We start from the raw sequence: 16,689 nt of genomic DNA on the forward strand, positions 1-16,689 counted from the left end.
CATTTACCTCGCAGTACCTTACACTGGCTCAAAAATTGTACCTTATATTGGCACACAGTCACGCCAGCTAAACGGAATAAAACACAAAGGAAAGAAAATATTTAAGCGCTTTTATTGCTAGTTTTTGCCTTGGTACGTGCTTCAAGGCTGCCGCTTCCCCGCTGGCGAGAGGGGTGACGGTGCATCTGCAACGGGAGAAGACGCTGCCGCCATTGTTTTAAGGAAAAAAAAGGCCCCGTTCGGGCGGGAAGGGGCAATCCCGCCGCCATGCCGGGCATCGGCGCGGGCGGGATTCGCTTCCCTTCCCCTTCTTTCCCGTCCCTCAGCTCCTCTCCCCGCTGCCGGGGGATGCAGGCCCCCCGCGCCCCGCCCGAGGCGCGGCCCCTTTAAGGGCCTTTAACCGCGGGGGGGGCGGGTCACGCGCGGCCGCGGCGGGAGGGGGCGCGCGGGCGTGCGCGAGCCGACGGCGGCACGAGGAGGGCGGGGCCGTTGGCAGGGGGCGGGGCGGCGCGCGCGGGCGGGCGGGATTATTATGGGCTGTGGGCGCCGCCGCCGCCGCTGAGGGGGAGCTGCAAGATGGAGCTGTCTGCAGTGGGGGAGCGCGTCTTCGCCGCCGAGTCCATCATCAAGCGCCGCATCCGAAAGGTGAGGGGTCGTCTCCACTGGGGCTGCGGGCCCCCCCCCCCAACCTCGGTCCTGGCTGCCGGGCCCCGGCCGCGCCGCTGGCCCGCCCGCCGGGCCCCCGCCTCACACACACCCCCCCCCCCCCCCGTTTTCTCCCCCGTGTGTTGCAGGGGCGCATCGAGTACCTGGTGAAATGGAAAGGCTGGGCCATCAAGTGAGTGTATTCCTCCCGGGCTGCGGGGATGGGGCGGAATGGGATGGAGGGGGAGGTATCTGAGTGTGCGGCTGCGGGGGGATTTGGGCGCTAACCGCTTCGCTTGTCCCCTCCGCTGCTCCTGCCCGGCAGGTACAGCACCTGGGAACCCGAGGAGAACATCCTGGACTCCCGCCTCATCGCCGCCTTCGAGCAGAAGTGAGTGTTCATCCCCCACCCTGGGCTGGGGGGGCTGCAGCAGCAGGTTTGGCTTTGGGTGGGCGAGCGGGAAACAGCATCCAGGCGCTCCTTTCCTTTTTTCCTTTTCCTTTTTTTTTTTTTTTTTTTTCTTTTCTCTGCTTTATATTTTTTCCCCTTTGACTTGTATGCTTCTGTTTTCCCTTTGGGAAAAGTTTTAACTTCTTGACAAATTTGATTCCCTAAAGGGAACGAGAGCGTGAGCTGTACGGGCCCAAGAAGAGAGGACCTAAACCTAAAACTTTTCTGCTGAAGGTAACTCTTATTTAAATAACTTAGGCCTAGCAAAAAAAAAAAAAAAAAAAATCAAATCTCTCCAACCTTGCTGGCGCGTGCCCTTGGAAGGACTGGACTTTCAAGTGACTTGTGCCTGATGCCTGGCTCTGGGAGCGCGGGGAAAACCCGACAGGAAAGGGGGGGTGGGCAGAGGCACAGGAGCGTGTGAGGGGAGAGCGCGTGTGCGTGCGACGGCGGGTGCCTCAGCAGGACGGCCAGCGCACGCAGATGTGCGTGGCGAGCCTGCAGTCTCTCTTTCCGATATCCTCTCCTTCTCGTGGCCTTCTGTTGCCGCAGTGGAGAGCTAGCCAGCCCTGATCCCTCTTCTTTCAGCAGGCACTTCCATCTGACCCGTGCCCTGCAACTTAGCAGCACGCTGAGCGGTCAGGCAGCAGAGGCGGGAATTCCGCTGCCACTTGTGCTCCTCTGGTTGCATTTAAGGATGTAGGTGCTCCGCGGGAGTTTCATGAAGGGTTCATGCTTTGATCTGTGAACTGAAGGCTTGTTTTGCTTTTGCAGAGGGTGGGGGATGGCTGGGAGGAGGATGAGTGTTTCACCTCTGCATAGGATGGCAGTTGAAGTTTCCAGTTCCCCTCTGATAGACTCAGCATCTCTGCAATATGTCGTAGCATCTCTGCTTGCTTGCAAAGAAGAGCAAGGAAGGTAGTCCCTAGTGCAGGCCTTCTTGCCCTTTATTTTTACCTTATTTCCTTTTAATTAAGAACTCTGGTAGCTGTGTGACTGTTATGTGAGCTCTGTGAATTTATTAGTTTATAAACGAAATGCTTTCCTCTGCTCCCCTCTTCCTTCCCCTTCCTCTCTAGGTGTCACAACCTCAGGCTCCAAATAAGCATAGAAAGAACACACCTTTGTATATTTCAGACAGATGAGCAAGTCCACAGTTCCCCTGGTTTTTCTGATAGGAAACCCTGGAACAGTCAGTGTGGACCCTGTAGTAAGGCATCACTATCACCAAGTCATCCTGTGGCTTTGGGCAAGTCACTTAGGCTTTGTGTGTGTTTCCCCATCTGTGAAACAGGTTAATACTTCCCTTTGCCTGGCAGCAGTAGGAGCTTTACTCAAGTCAGCACAGCACTTTTAACTGCATGAGCACCGGAAAGCACAGAGAGGTAGGGTGTCACTTCTCTGCTTGGAGAGGGCATAATGAAGCACACAGAAGTGCAGGAGCAGGCGTATTCTGATGCTCTGCCTAAAACCCAAGGGACCACGGTAATCCTTGGGAAGTCCTGCTGATGGAACTGTCTTCCCTCATTGCCTGTTTTTCTGCTAACACTGTTCTGTATCTGTAGCCTGACAATTATAAATGTATCTGATATGTGCTACCTCTTATGCTGTATTCAGGGAACACAGAATGGTTGGTTTTCTTCTTTCTGGCAGTCATGCTTTGTGTATAAATTTCCAACAAGGCAAAGGAACACTTGAAGGGAAAACCACCAGCTTGGAATAGTTCTCTGCCTGCATTAAAAAATACTGGTATTTGTAACACCTGACACTGTTCAGAGCTGTAGAGAGGTGACTATGCTATGTGTAATCAGTTTCTTTTAATTTTGATTCTGAATGTGATATAGCCATATCTATTGCTGTATCACTCATTTTAAAAAACCAAAATCAGCCCACATACTCAGAACCCACTCATAGCTTCTCTTTTCCCCTTACCCTTTAAAACCCCCCTAAACTTAACGTGAATTATTCAGCAGCATCCCTTGAATCATGACTGTTTCTGTGGCACATCTTCCTTCTGCCAGCTCCTCAAACGGTAATGGAAACCTGTAGGTTTACAGAGCTGGCTCAGTACTTTGTAGAAGATGAATCGTGATAGGGAGCAAGATCACCTCTCCTGAAGGCTGGCTCCACACGGGAGAGGCTGGCAGGACAGAGCACTACCACTGCCACTTGGTTTGCACCTCTGGGAAACAGAGCTGGTGGAGCTGTGCACTGAGCTGCTGTTCCTCTGTGACTTCGGATCCTACTCTAAAAATAACACCCCAGACCAGGCAGCGAGAAGTAACTCTGTCTGAGCCAGCTCCATCTGAGCTTGTTTGAGCTCTGTTCAGGCAAACCACAATCAACACAGCTGCGGCTAGAGTTATGACAGAGGTGGTTTGAACTCACTTCTTCTGACCCCCAAAGATGCACGTTTGACCTCTTCCAGCCCTGCAGCACTGGTGCTGCTGTGGGAGGAGTGGGATTGAGTTCTGCCTCGTGCATTACTAACAGTGTTTTTAGTTCTTTCAGCTGCAGAATCTCTTGCCAGTGAGAATTTCGGAAGCAGGGGAAGAAATTTGATTCTTGTATCCCAGAGGGAGTATTTGGAGTTGGCAGTTAGAACAATATTCTTTTTGATCTGTTAACTGAACAGATTAGGCCTGGATGCAATGATGTTTAAGCAGAAATCTGGTGTAGGACTGCTTTGATAGACTAGTTACCTTCACTTGGTGACTTGCTAGGATTTTTCTTATGTATCAGTACTTAAACCTAGGCTTTTGAGTCTCCAGAATGGCGTCAAAATAAGTGCCCTGATATGCCACTCAGTCCTTCGGATTGTGTTTTAGCTTGCAGTTGGGACTAGGTTTATCCTGGCATTAATTCTCAAAAGTTGCAGATAGGCACCAGGGGGATTTGCAGAAAGCATTCCAGCAGGTTAGTGGCCCACACCTTTGGAAAAGCTTTGAAAAGCTGCATCTTTGACCACCTGCTGCCTTTGTGAGCCAGGCTCCTGTTTCTGAGAGCTGTCTAACACTTGCCCTTTCGATCAGACTGCAGAGGCACATCACAGTCCAGGCTTTGTAATATCGCTATCAAGATCGCCAGTGTTGAAAGCGACCCCTGCAAGCTGCAACTGCAAAGTTTTGGGCAGGAAATGGGTCTTTATCCTTTGCATGCTAGGGGCTAACTTTCCCAGCGCTGAGCTCAGGCTTGGCGGGAGGCTGTGATTCTTGAGAGGCTGCTGGTGTGCTGCAGCCCTGCGCTGAGCGGATGGGGAGCAGAGTTCTTGGTCTGAAATGGGCAGCGCTGTACGCAAGGCTCTTACTTATTCCTTAGGTGTCTGGCAGAAGTCATCCTTGAGGACAGGCCCTTCAGCATGGATGCTGGTGTGAGGTTAGAAAGAGACATAGCATGTGCTGTAGTGACCTTCCTCTTTTTTTCCTGCTCAGTTTGCTTTTTATTTCGCTTTTTTTCTCTAGGCACTCTGCTGTGTGGAATGCAAACCGCACAAACTCATCTAATAAAGTCTAGCAAGTGCTATTCAGAGACAGAGCCCGATCTGCAAGCTCAGTGGGTGGCTGGCAAAGACCCCTGCTTGGGGTGGTCATAAATACTAAGGTGACAGGAGTGAAGAAGGTTAATGGGAAGGAAGAAGTAAGGGAGAACAAGAGTAAAGGGATTCTGAGTAGGAGAGTGGGGGAAGAAGGGGCTGAGCAGCATGGTGCTCTGTCCTTTTGCCCTTTCTTGAACTCCCAAGCTGGAATTGGGTTTCTTTTGATCTCCTCCCTGTTCGTAAATTATCCTGAATAATTTGAAAACAGCCCATTCCCCTTTTGTAGCATTTTGTTTCCAATCCAGAGGGAAACTTTAGTTTATGGCAGTGTTGCTTGGGAGAACTGTGCTATGAACTGGCTTGCTTTTGCCCTGTCACTTGGAAGACTGTTGAAGAAAGGGGGTGATAAAAAGGCAGAATGGCAGCCAAAAAGGGGAAAGAAGAGCTCTTGCAAATGCTGTTTGGAGCAAAGACTGTGGGAATGCAGGTGGAGAATAAAAGACAAAGCAGAGCCAGTAATTTATGAGAGAGTAGTGCTATGGACCAGCAGCGTTACTGGAGTTGGCGAGATTTTGAAATAATTCACTAGAAATCCATTGCCTTACAAGGTCTTTGGTTTGTTTTTTTTCTTCCAAATGGGAGAGATTTTGATACAAATCAGGTAAGAGAGGCCTTTCTGAGCACGTGTCTGTGTACGTGCTTGTGTGCCTCAGTGCGTTAAGGGAATGAATGAACAAATATGCTTGCTGGGCCTCGAGGGACATTTATTCAGAAATAGTAGGGAATGGGGGAGATACACTAGTTCCCAGGGGCAGTGAGGGAGAGCTGTACAAGATAAATAAAGGTGATACATATCCCAGACGGGAAGGGGGGGAAGGGAAGCAATCCCAGCAATTGGCTTGCTCTCATGACAGAGCACTGCAGCAAGCCTCCAGAAGCTGCATCCTGATGTAGGCTGAGCTGTAAGCAAAGAGTGAATTACTTCGTATACATGCTGAGCACTTCTTCAGCAGCGAGCACATCCTGTGGGTGAACAGCAAAACCTGGAGAGGTAGTTTCCATGTGGAAAACTTGGGAGCCAAGTAGCAAACTGTAGTGACACAGCTGAAAGGATTCAGCAGGTTTGTTTTTCAAAGACCTTGTCCTCATATGGCTGTGAATATGACTGAGGAATGGATCCAGAGCAGGGAGAAGTGCATTTCCGACAGATAAAACTGAATGTTGAGTCTTCTACAAACCAAAGGTAGCAAGTTACTTAATCTAAAGTTGAAAACGGGAAGGAGAGTCTCTGTGCTGTCCTCTGCAGTGAAGGGACGAGTTCATGTAGATGATGCCCGAATAAACCTGATCCTGTGGTAGGAATACTGAGCTTCCCTAGTGAGAAAGCTCTGGGGGCTGGTCTTAGATAAAGCATCTGATAAGAGTTTTCTTGAAACCTTACCTGGAAAAACAGTCTCAAGGTAAGCTGAGTATTTGCATAATGCTCTTTGGAGCTGGTCACTGGAGATAGCTGTGTAGCAGCAGGGGAGGACTGCTGGGCCCTAACTTACCTTCTGTCTTAATAATCTGACCAAAGTATCAATGCTGCATGTAGACTACCTGGAGACTACTGAAGCTGGAATTTAATAAAGGCAGATAGCTGAAACATGAGTTAGAAACAGCTTCAGCCTTGAAAAAGTGCCCCAGAAGTAACTGAAATGCAGACACATAGCATGTAAGTGAGACCTACTGGTTCTGGCACACTGGAAATGTACAGGGCAGTGTACCAGGGCTCTGCCCTAGCTGCTGTGCAAGCACAAAACCAAAACATCTCTCTGTGAAAACAGGACAGGAGCTGATTAATGTGTACCGGCAGATAAAGTAAAATCGGTAGGGCTGTGAAACTGGCCAGGTAGTTACCATCCCAGCATTATCACTTTGTTTAATGTGGCTGATGGGAAGTGCTGCTTAGAAATTTTTGGGGTGTATAATGAAACTGAGGGTGTTTGTGACTGCTTCCCCACCCTTCTGGGAACCTGCCACCTTTCCTGGGTGATGGAGGTGGTGCTGCTGGTAGAAGGTGGCAATTAGATTTGACTTGGAGCAGAATGGCACAGAGCGGGCAGAACTCAAAGGCATGATTACAGGGTAGGCAATTAATCTGAAAGATGTGCAGTGTTGGCAACAGGACAGGCCCTGAAGCATACTTTTTCCATCCATTGAAGCTGTAGAAGAATTTTCAATGATGCACCTGTCTGTAACCTGTGCCTGGCTTCTCTGACCTGTATTTTGGAATGGGACACTGTTGCATTTTGCTCTTGGCTCAGCAGTGGTAAGTTGGTGAGAAACCCAGAGCACAAGAGCAGCAATGCTGGAAGGGCTGGCTGTGATGTGGAGCAGGATGAAAAGGAACAAATTTGTTAATTCAGGCTATACTGGTATGTAATGTCAGAAGGCACCTTTAGCTTGTCCTTGTGTCTACCATCTGCTTCAGAGGAACCTGTGAAGAGATGGAACAAGCACCGCCCAAATGTGCATTTGCCTGTGCCTGTGACCTCCTGACCAGGTCTGCAGTGTCTCCAGGTTGTGTGTTGATGAGATGGGAGGGATAGAATTGATGTGTGGTGCAGGGAGTTCATCTGGTGCTGTTTCTGTGCTCAGGCCTGTACGATGCCTGTTACAGGAACTATATCTTATTTTCTCAACAGTTTTGGGCATGGAGTAACATTTGAGGCTGGACGGAGAGTAATTAGATGGACATTAGGATGCTTTCTGCTACAGCAGGATGTGTTGGGGTTTGTGTGTGCTGGGAACGCTTCCCTTTAGCTAGGTGGAAACAGCCCTGTTTGTTAATGTACAGAATGTCTGTGCCTGCCTTGGAGTTGTGCTCACTTGTGTCTGTTTCTTTGTCAGCTGGCTAGCAGAGAGTCTAGGTCCCCAGTAAGGATGAGCCTTCAGTCTGTGTTTTCTTGTACAGTCAGAGAAGGAGACCTCATTTTTGTAGTCCTTTTAAAGCCAGAATGCAACTAGTACTGGAGGCTGTGATCATCCAGTGTTAGTCAGAGGGGAACAAAATGTCTTCACGTCTCCATTCTCTGCTCATTCAGGATCTTCTGCGGTTCCCATGCATATCTCTGTGGGAGAAGAGGGGCTCTGGCTAGCAGCAAAGCTCTGGAGCTGTAGGGCAGGACTTTGAGCTTTTTGTGCAGGGGCTGGCTGGGCCCCTCGCTTAGATCTGTTAGATCCCTGCCTTTACACGCACATTTTTTTTCCCCAGGCATTTCTCTGGTAGGAGGCACAGCCTGCAGGGTGACAAAGGAGATGGAGTTGAGTGCTAAGCTCTTAGCTGGCAAGAAGCCATCCCGATCTTGGCGTGTGCAAGGGGCAACGGGATGGAAAAGTTGGGGAGGAAAAGCAGCTGTCGTCTTCTAGCACTGCAGTTCTTGCTGTGCCCACGAGGTGGGGGAAGCTGCTCGCGGGATGGGCACTCACAGGGTGGGGGCTTTCCTGTCCCCTCCAGGCCTGTGTGGCTTCTACCTGTCACCACTGCTGAGAGGGAATATGAAAAGGGGTTAGTTTGGGCAACTGCTGGGGTGCAGGTGGAAGGATGAGCTATACAAGCAAGAGTGCTCTGATGAGATGTGATGGAAGAATATACTCTGGGTTTCCATGCCCACAGGTCATACAGCACCAGCTTACCAATGAAACAGTTGTTCCTGCTGCCAGAAAATGTTCTTGTCTCTAGTGCGTGAACCAGGACAGTTTTTAGCATCAGAAGAACTTAAAAATATTGTTCCCCTGGCCTGGCTCTTGGGGAGGGCTGGCATACAGCAGTTGAACAGGTGCTGTTCCTGCTCTGATCCAGTTTCAAGCAAGCGTGGTGCTCAACAAGACAAGTCAATCTCTGCTATAGAGGTGCAGTTAAATTTTACTTGGTTTCCAGCTGGCCTCATCTCTTTTACACTGGACCTTGCTCCTACAGTACAGTGAGGATGAATGACTTGCATGTGACCCTTGTTAAAAACCAGATCTTTAAATTTTTTGTGTTTAATGAAGACAGCTCCATCAGACCATTCTCACCAGCCTCCATCTGTGTTCTTCAAGACCCCCTTCTATCACACTTTTCAGAGACAATTCTCTTTAGGTATTACTCTGACTCTTCCCTCTTAACTTGTGCTCAATTTGAACAGAACCTGGTACAATACCTATGTAAGTTTGGGTGCTGTCTCACCACTGACAGCCCCAAGTGCCTAGGATGATGCTGGCTTCTTTGGCTGACTGTGGTGGGTTGTGCACATTGACTGATGATGACCAAGGGGGGCTTGGGAGGCTGTTAGAATAATTCTAACCCTGAAACATGCCTGGGAAGTAGCAGTTTCCCCCTGGGGAAAGCATGTGTTAACAGGGATACAGCCTAGGGAAATATTAGCTTCCCAAAAAATTATATAGGCAGTGTCCTGTGCCCGTCTGGGGGCTGTGCTGGAGCTATCAGTAGTTTGTAGGTGTGTACCTGTGCTTGTCATTGATGCTGGGTATGAATGTGTCACGGTACTGCCAGTGAGTGCTTGTCCTGCAGTGAGCAGTGCCCGATTTGAGGTCTGGCTGCACCTAGGCTGCCTCTCTGACCCTGTTTGTTTTCTTTCTCCCCACCACCGCAGGCTCGGGCCCAAGCGGAGGCCCTCCACATTGGGGATGTACACTTTTCTGTCAAGCCTGGTTCCAGTACCTCCTCTCCCAAACTCCACTCCAGCGCCGCCGTGCACCGGCTCAAGAAGGACATCCGGCGATGCCACCGCATGTCCCGGCGCCCCCTGCCCCGTCCAGACCCCCAGAACGGCGGGAGCGTGGGCGGCGGGGCCGGCATTCGCCCTCCCGTCTCGCCCTTCTCGGAGACCGTCCGCATCATCAACCGTAAGGTGAAACCCCGCGAGCCCAAGCGCAGCCGCATCATCCTCAACCTCAAAGTCATTGACAAAGGTGGGAAGCCAGCCAACGGGGCCGGGGGCCTGGCCCGGCCCAAGATCCCGTCCCGAAACCGAGTCATTGGCAAGAGCAAAAAGTTCAGCGAGAGCGTCCTCCGCACTCAGATCCGCCACATGAAGTTTGGCACCTTTGCGCTCTACAATAAGCCGTCTGCTGCACCTACCCCCTCTCTGGAGGACAAGGGGGAGGCCGAAGGCTCCCAGGCAGCCTCCTGTGGGCTCATTGTGGGCTCCACCCCCTATGATGCCCCCAGCTCCAGCTCCTCTGGCTGCCCATCACCCGCTCCTCACTCCTCCTCTGACCCAGATGATTCCCCTCCAAAGCTGCTCCCTGAGACCCTCAGCCCAGCCATCCCCGACTGGCGTGAGTCGGAGGTCCTTGACCTCTCAATCCCACCTGAGTCAGCTGCCACCAGCAAGCGTTCTCCCTCGGGAGGGTGCAGTGGGGGGCAAACGCCCTCTTTGTCCCTCTCCTCTTCTGACCCAGAGCAGGAGGCCGGCGACTGGCGTCCTGAGATGTCCCCTTGCTCTAATGTGGTGGTCACAGATGTCACCAGCAACCTCCTCACTGTAACCATCAAGGAGTTCTGCAATGCAGAGGATTTTGAGAAGGTGGCGGCGGGTGGTGGTGGAGGAGGCAGCAAGTGAGCAGCCAGGTCCCCCTGCTCCAGGGGTGTGGGGGGAGCTCTACCTGAGAGAAGTTGTGTTGCGAATGGCTGTCCTTAGTTCTCTCCTGTTCCCCTTGGCTGTCCCTCTTGCCCTCACTGCCACCCTTCCTCCTCCTTTCCTCCTGCCCACTTCCTTTTGCCTGGAGGCTGGAGTGTGTCGGTGGGGGTATGGGAGCACCCACTGTTCTGGGTGTTGGTACTGCTAGGAGGAGGCAGGGAGGGTTGTGGTGGGGCTGGGGAGTGGTTGTTTGTCCTTGAGTGTGGTGTTGTCCAACGGGCGGTGGAGCCTTTGGGGCTGAGGGATGAGTGAGCATGTGTCTGTGTGCCTGTGCAGGTGGTGACGAAGGTGCTGCTCTTCCTCACTCCCTTTCCATCTTTGACAAAAACTGAAGAGGAGCTCCAAACCCTTGAGGGAACAATGTAAGAGGATTGGAGCCCTTGCCCATGTCCTCCAGACCTTCTCCCACAACGTGCATGCAGACTCTTCCATTCTTGTTTACCTCTTGCCATGACTACCATCCTGCCATCCTTCCCCTCGTCACCTGCAGCCTGGATCTGCCTGTCCTCTGCTGTCCTTGGGGCAGTTGCTGATCCAGATGCCCTCAGAGTGAGGGGGAGAAGGACAGGAGAAATGTCATGCCTGGAAGGTGCTTGAGACAAAGCTGGGGTGGTGAGGGGTGCCCCAAGCAGCCTATGCCTCATATTGGCTTCCCCTTTCCTTTGACTATTGGTGCTACCTTGGCAGTTGTATGGGCGCTTTCAGATGCCCTGATCCCTCCTCTTCTCCTGCATCTTCCAACCTGTTCAGCTCCTCAGGAGAAGGGGAAGAAAAGAGGAGTCTGCTTCCAACCAACATCTTCCACCTGATGTTCATCACTTGCACTTGTTTGTAGAGAGGAACATGAAATGCCTTTCCCTGGTTTTCCATGGCAAAAGGGGCAGTGGGCTGTGCATCCATCCTTCATTCTGTGGAAGTTAATGCCAACAGCCGCGTGAGGCTGCTCTCCCGCCTGGTGTGCAAGCTTCCCCCGGCCCTCTTTGCTTCCTCTTGCTCCTGCCAAAGGAAGGAGGGGTGGATACTAAGGCAGGTCGATTGTTCTTCCTGCTTTCTTTTGCCCCTCCTGCTCTGCCCTCCCTCTGGTGGGTGGCCTGGAAGAGGTTTCCCCTCTGTCTTTTCAGCATCTGAAACAGCCCTTACAACTGTCAACCAAAGGTGCTCATAAGAAATACCTGTCTCACATTGTATGCATGTGCGCTGGATCTCTTCCCCTAAAAAGCTCCTGTGAGCTGATCTAGAAATTCCTTCTCTTCACCCCTAGCAAACAGGAGGGAGCAAGACCACAGCTTGTTGTTTGTTCCACAGCTCCCTCTTTCCCTGACCAGCTTTGTTCACATCCAAAATAAGCTCTATTTTTTTGCCTGTCATTTCTGGCTTGCTTTGTTTCTGTGTGGGTACCAAGCTTCACAGTGAGAAGCCATTCCTTTGCTCTCCTTTCTTCTTCTACTTGCATAGGACTGAGCCTGTAGAGGCAAGGAAAGGAGGTGCTGATGAGGGTGGGAGAGCCTCACCCTCTCAGCCCTGTCCCTGGATGGGGCAGAGGGGTGTCACTTCTACTTAACATGCTACAGAGGTGTAAAGGGTGGGAAAAATTCCTCATGCCAGGGCTCCTTTACTTACAAACCTGCCCTGGGCAGGTGAACACAGGTGGAATTTGCCCCTCTGGTGCTTTCACACAAGGATGTTTAGGAGCTGCTGGCTCTGAGGAGTGCTCTCCTGCAGTAGTGATTTTGTAGTTGCAGCAATCTGAGCATAGAAGGGAGGCAATTTGTGGGAGGGAAGTAATATTTGTCTGCCCAAGGGACATTGTCAGGGTGTTAGAGGGATAGACCGGCTTCTGACCTTAATTAGGGCTTTTGTGCCCAGAGCTTGTGTGTTCCCTGCCTCCAGTGCCTGGGCTGGTGTAATAAAATCTGTGCTGCCCTCCCCACAAACCTTGCCTTGCAGTGGGTGGCAAGCTGTGTGAAATGGTGAATTCACACCAGTTACAGTTGGGTGTCTGTGCAGACCGTCTGAGGGGCATTCCAGGTGCTGTTAGCACTACCCTTGGTACACCTCTTCCTTTTTCTTTGGTTTAAAGAGCTTAGTAGACTCTTCAGGGATGTGCTTTCATTCACAACTAAAGCTGGGGGCAGGGAGAAAGAGACTTCCCTGATCCATTCACCAAGCTAAGGCTTTCTATAACTTGTTGGACTTGTGTGCGTGTCCGTGTTAATACCTGCTTGTATTTTTTGTGGGTGTTTTTTTTTGTTTGGGTTTTCTTTTGCGCATCTTTCCTGTGCCTGGCACACCCAGGGATCCCTTATGTTAGCATAGCCTATCCATTTGACTGCAGCTTCAAAAATGAGCAGTTTATAGGCATAGGGAAAAGCTCTTTCTTAGGAAAATAGTGAGGAGATTCTTCTCTTTTTCCTCCCCCTTCTGAATAAGAACTGATCTGTGGCTGTGAGATAAAAGGAGCTGCTTTATGGGGTGGATGCAAACCGGCCAGTCACTTTAGATTGTTAAGTTACTGTTTGGTGTGTATGTGGTGATGTGTTTTGTTTTGTGGTATCAAGGTTCTGAAAAAAGTGTTGAAGCGTTTAAGTGGGAGATAAAAGGGAACTTTAATAGGAAACTCTTGATGTGTTTTGGCCAAGATGTGTTGCTTGGCAGAATTCTTTTCCCCAGTGTCTCTTGTATGGTGTTCTTTGGGGGCAAGGGGCAGGAATTGTTTAATTGAAGGGGTTTTGCCTTTCTCCAGAGTGGCAAGCAAGGGAACTGTCTGTGAAGAGCAAAACAGTGGGTCATTGTAGGGATGCTCCGCAAGGACCCTCTTCCTGTGGTGAGGAGATGAGGGGACTTGTTGCAGCAGAGAAACTCGCGTGGTAGATCCTCTTTGTGGAGGAAGAAAGGAGTATGATCCGGCTTGCAGACACAGCTCACCTGCTTGTGTGACAAATCCCTCCCTGGGTGGGTCACCAGGTGGGAACCAAACCCTGAACCTCTGGATCCAAAATGAGGATCCCGTGCTGTTTTGAGTTAGAGGTTTGCTAACTTGAATGCAGCAGTCACCTCAAGTTCCCTCAGGTGGACAAGACACTTGAGGCTGACTAACCTACCTTCATATTCATGGGCTGCGCTCCTCCTTCTGAATTTTTGCCCTTGCTCCTTAAGGGAGATAGGAAACAAGATTCATCCCTGCCTTTTAAAATGGGCAAGGAATTGAAGGAGGAGTTTATTTGAAAGTATCCCCTTCCTTTCCCTATAATCCTTAGGAAAAAAAAAAATCAACAAAAACAGGGAAATATTCTCTGTGTCTGTGCCATGTTTGTTCTCGTCGTCGTGTTTTTAGAGGAGATTTTATGATGGAGTGGAAAAAGTGAAATGATTAGTTTTGCATAAAAAAAGAAAAGTTTTAAAAAAAGTTTCTACAGGGAGAGAGCGAGAGAGTTTAAAAATGAATAATAAATGCAGTGATTGCACAAACTGTAGTGGTATTAGATGGTCCTTAGAGAAAAGAGTATTTTGTAGTATTGAAGCATGTGTGTCTGGGATGGTGTTTGGCTTGCTTGAACTGGAGGGAAAGGCATTCTAGGACTAAGCAGCGATCTCTGAGCTGAAAAGGCAAGTTGCATGTTGGAGGAACCCTGTCTACAAACCTTTCCCGTCCTTGCCTCCCAAGTGTTGGAGTGAGTTCCCTTCCCTCCCATACCTCTCCTGTGAGCTAAGGTGGAGTCTCCAAGTGGTTTTCTGGCTGAGCAGCCCTCAGAGATGGCCGGTCACGTTTTGACAGAAAGTGGATCAGGCTATCAGCGTGGAAACAGTTAACTTACTTTGCATGCACAGCAAGCTGCTAACGTTTGGGGTTGGCATGTACCTTTCCTGCCAAGTTGCTGTCTCTTCTCTTTTCCATCCCCTGTATCCAAGCAAAATTAATCATGGTGGGCTTATTTCTTGGGAAGCAGATATGCCTCCCCTCTGTAAGGTTTCTTAACTTCTTCCAATACCAGGTGAGGGGTGGCATTTTTCTGCATGGGATTCACCACATCAGGACAGAAAACTGAGTCCCATTGGTGTGTATTCCAGCACCCCTTTTCCAGCTGTATCTCTAGAGGCAGATGAGAGAGCTGCCTTGTGTGCTCTGATTGTGTTGCTGAGGGACGTGCACCCTCTTCTCGAGGCCAGTAAATGCTGGAAGTTTTTAGGTTGGAGAAGGGAGAGAACACCCTGATAGGACTGTGCTCAAGTAGGGCAGCCTTCTTCTCCAGCTTCCTTCGGAGTGGTGGGGAAGAGTTGCCTGAATGTTCCTTCAGAGCGAGGAGGCAGCTCTTGTGTGCTGGCTTCCCTGTCCAAGCTGTCTCTGGTGTTCATCTGGTGTGTGGGAGTGACTGCAGGGAAGAGGGAAACCACCAGATGTTGGTGTCTGAACAGAAGATGGCGGGCAAGGACGCTTGAACAGCTTTGGTTGCCTGGACATCTCTGGTGCCCTTTGCAGTGGCAGATAACTGATGTCTTGATGCTTCCCATAGCCTGGGCTGCACTTGGGAACTTCTCTCTCTGCCTGGTAAACTCTGTCCGTGCTTCCCATGGCTCTCAACTTGGAACAGAAACCTCCTGTCTCGTGCTCTCTTTTCAGTGAGCAGCGTGGGACTGGAGGGGCATGAAGCTAATGAAATGCAAGCTCCTGTGGGGATGAAAAACAGAAATAGTGTGGTGAGCAGGCCCAGCTGTGGTGAGCCACTGCTTAAATTCTGTTTTCAAAAGAGAAAGGGAGCATGTCTCTGTGTCTCCTCTTACTGAAGTTCCCAGGGAGATTTTGTGAAATAAACAAAAAAAAATTTTAAAAAAGGAAAAAAAAAAAGAAAAAATACTCACAACCACAATCATGCTTTTTACCAAGTAGGAGCTGTCTCTGAGCTGAGTCTTCCTAGGGATTTCACTCCCTTCTCCAAGCCCCTCTTTGTAGAGGAGGCTTCAGCAGCTCCCAGAGTTTGGAGATTATCACCTTCCTGGGGACTTCCTGGCAGAAAGAGGTTGCCATGCCTGGAGGATGGTGTCCTGAGTTCCCCACACTTCTGCCCACCCCAGGCTGTGGCATTAGTAAGGCTGCTCAGGAGCAGGTCCTTCTTCCCAGGGAGGTGTAACAAACCTGGAGTGTGTGTTTGGCTAAGTGCTTATTTTCCCTTTTGCTTCCTTCCCCACCTTCTGACAAGACTTTTTCCTCCTTGCCTGGCACATCCTTTTACTCCAATGTCGCTTGCTTTTGCTGCATTTTTCAATTGCCCAATAATCACGCAAGAGCTGGGATCTTATTTACTTCTTATATATAAATATATGAATATAAAAAGCCTCCCCCCTTCATCCCCATCTCACCCACCACCCTGATCTCCACTCTGAAGGTGATCTGCTGTAGAGGGTTAATTTGGGGTCGGGGATTCGGTGCCTCCTGAGTTCTGTTCCTTCTTGGCTTGCCGTGGTTTTCCTGGCAGCTGTGTCACTGCTCTGTGCCTCTGTCTCCCTCGTGCAGAGGGGATGGGGGTGGAGGAGTCCACCCTGCTGAGGGTGCTGGCAGCCCAACTCTCAAGGCATTTGCACAGAGATGCAGTGCTCAGTGTTGCTTCAGAAATCCCCTGCTCCCTGTCTGTGCTTCTTTTCCCAGGTAATTCCAGGAAATATCTTCATTTCACCAATGCTCTGAGGTTGAGAAAATAAGTGTTTTTATTTTCTTTTTTACTTCTGTTTTTGAGATCCTTCCCCAGAGTGCAGTGTGTATGGTTTCTTTTTGGGGGTGTAGATGGCTGGAGTCATTGGAGTCTGTCTCCATTCTCACCTTTGCCTTTTTGTCCTCTGCTCCTCTCACATTTGGCATTGCCCTGTGTCAGACTGATGTGGTCAGAAGTATTTGCACCCTTTTCTGTGCAGGGTCAGTCTGGTCACCAGGAGCTTCTCCTGTGTTCTGTGTGGTGCATTCTGAGGTGCCCTGTGTCCCACCTGCCTCACCTGTAAGCATGCAGCAGGGCCCTGAGTTCTTCTTTCTTCCCTTCTCTAAACTTCTTCCAGGAGTGAAGGGAGATACAGTCTGCTGCCTCTGGCAGCTCTTCTGTCCATTCCAGCTTCTCTGTGGTGGGAAACAAAACTACTCCAGGGCCATCCAGAAGCACAGTCCTTGGGCTGAGGGTCCTTCCACCCCCGATGAGCTGTGTGTTTTGAGTCCACACCCTCCAGGCACTGGCAGATGGCCCTGGGATGGAGGAGCAGAATGCCCTCTGTGCCCCTGGGCTAAGTGGAGCTGGGGAGTGGGCAGCAAGCAGCGTGCTGTAACACAGGGAAGAAGGAAAGTGACAGAACTGCAGAGTGCTACCAGCTTTTGCAGAAAATGTTCAGCTTCT

The 16,689-nt window shown here is 50.4% G+C and overlaps 1 protein-coding gene across 2 annotated transcripts; it reads left to right on the forward strand.

The window, feature by feature from the left end:
- The first annotated feature begins 516 nt into the window (after window positions 1-516).
- On the forward strand, window positions 517-13,759 carry CBX6 (chromobox 6). 2 transcript variants are annotated; one of them, XM_079304302.1, is made up of 5 exons: window positions 517-645; window positions 795-838; window positions 971-1,036; window positions 1,264-1,330; window positions 9,269-13,759. In XM_079304302.1, the coding sequence occupies exons 1-5, from the start codon at window positions 577-579 to the stop codon at window positions 10,238-10,240; spliced, it is 1,218 nt and encodes a 405-aa protein (XP_079160428.1). In that variant the 5' UTR covers window positions 517-576; the 3' UTR covers window positions 10,241-13,759. The 2 variants fall into 2 exon arrangements, with proteins under 2 accessions (XP_079160428.1, XP_079160429.1); XM_079304303.1 differs by having other exon boundaries at window positions 9,323-13,759.
- Window positions 13,760-16,689: the final 2,930 nt, after the last annotated feature.

The sequence above is a fragment of the Erithacus rubecula genome, assembly GCF_903797595.1.
Source record: "Erithacus rubecula genome assembly, chromosome: 4".
Lineage (NCBI taxonomy): Eukaryota > Metazoa > Chordata > Aves > Passeriformes > Muscicapidae > Erithacus > Erithacus rubecula.

Excerpts from the sequence above, each read along its gene's own strand:
- CBX6 (XM_079304302.1), top strand. The coding sequence starts at position 577 with ATGGAGCTGTCTGCAGTGGGGGAGCGCGTCTTCGCCGCCGAGTCCATC. Across the intron at positions 646-794 it reads TCAAGCGCCGCATCCGAAAG|GGGCGCATCGAGTACCTGGT; the intron begins GTGAGGGGTCGT and ends CGTGTGTTGCAG. Across the intron at positions 1,037-1,263 it reads ATCGCCGCCTTCGAGCAGAA|GGAACGAGAGCGTGAGCTGT; the intron begins GTGAGTGTTCAT and ends GATTCCCTAAAG.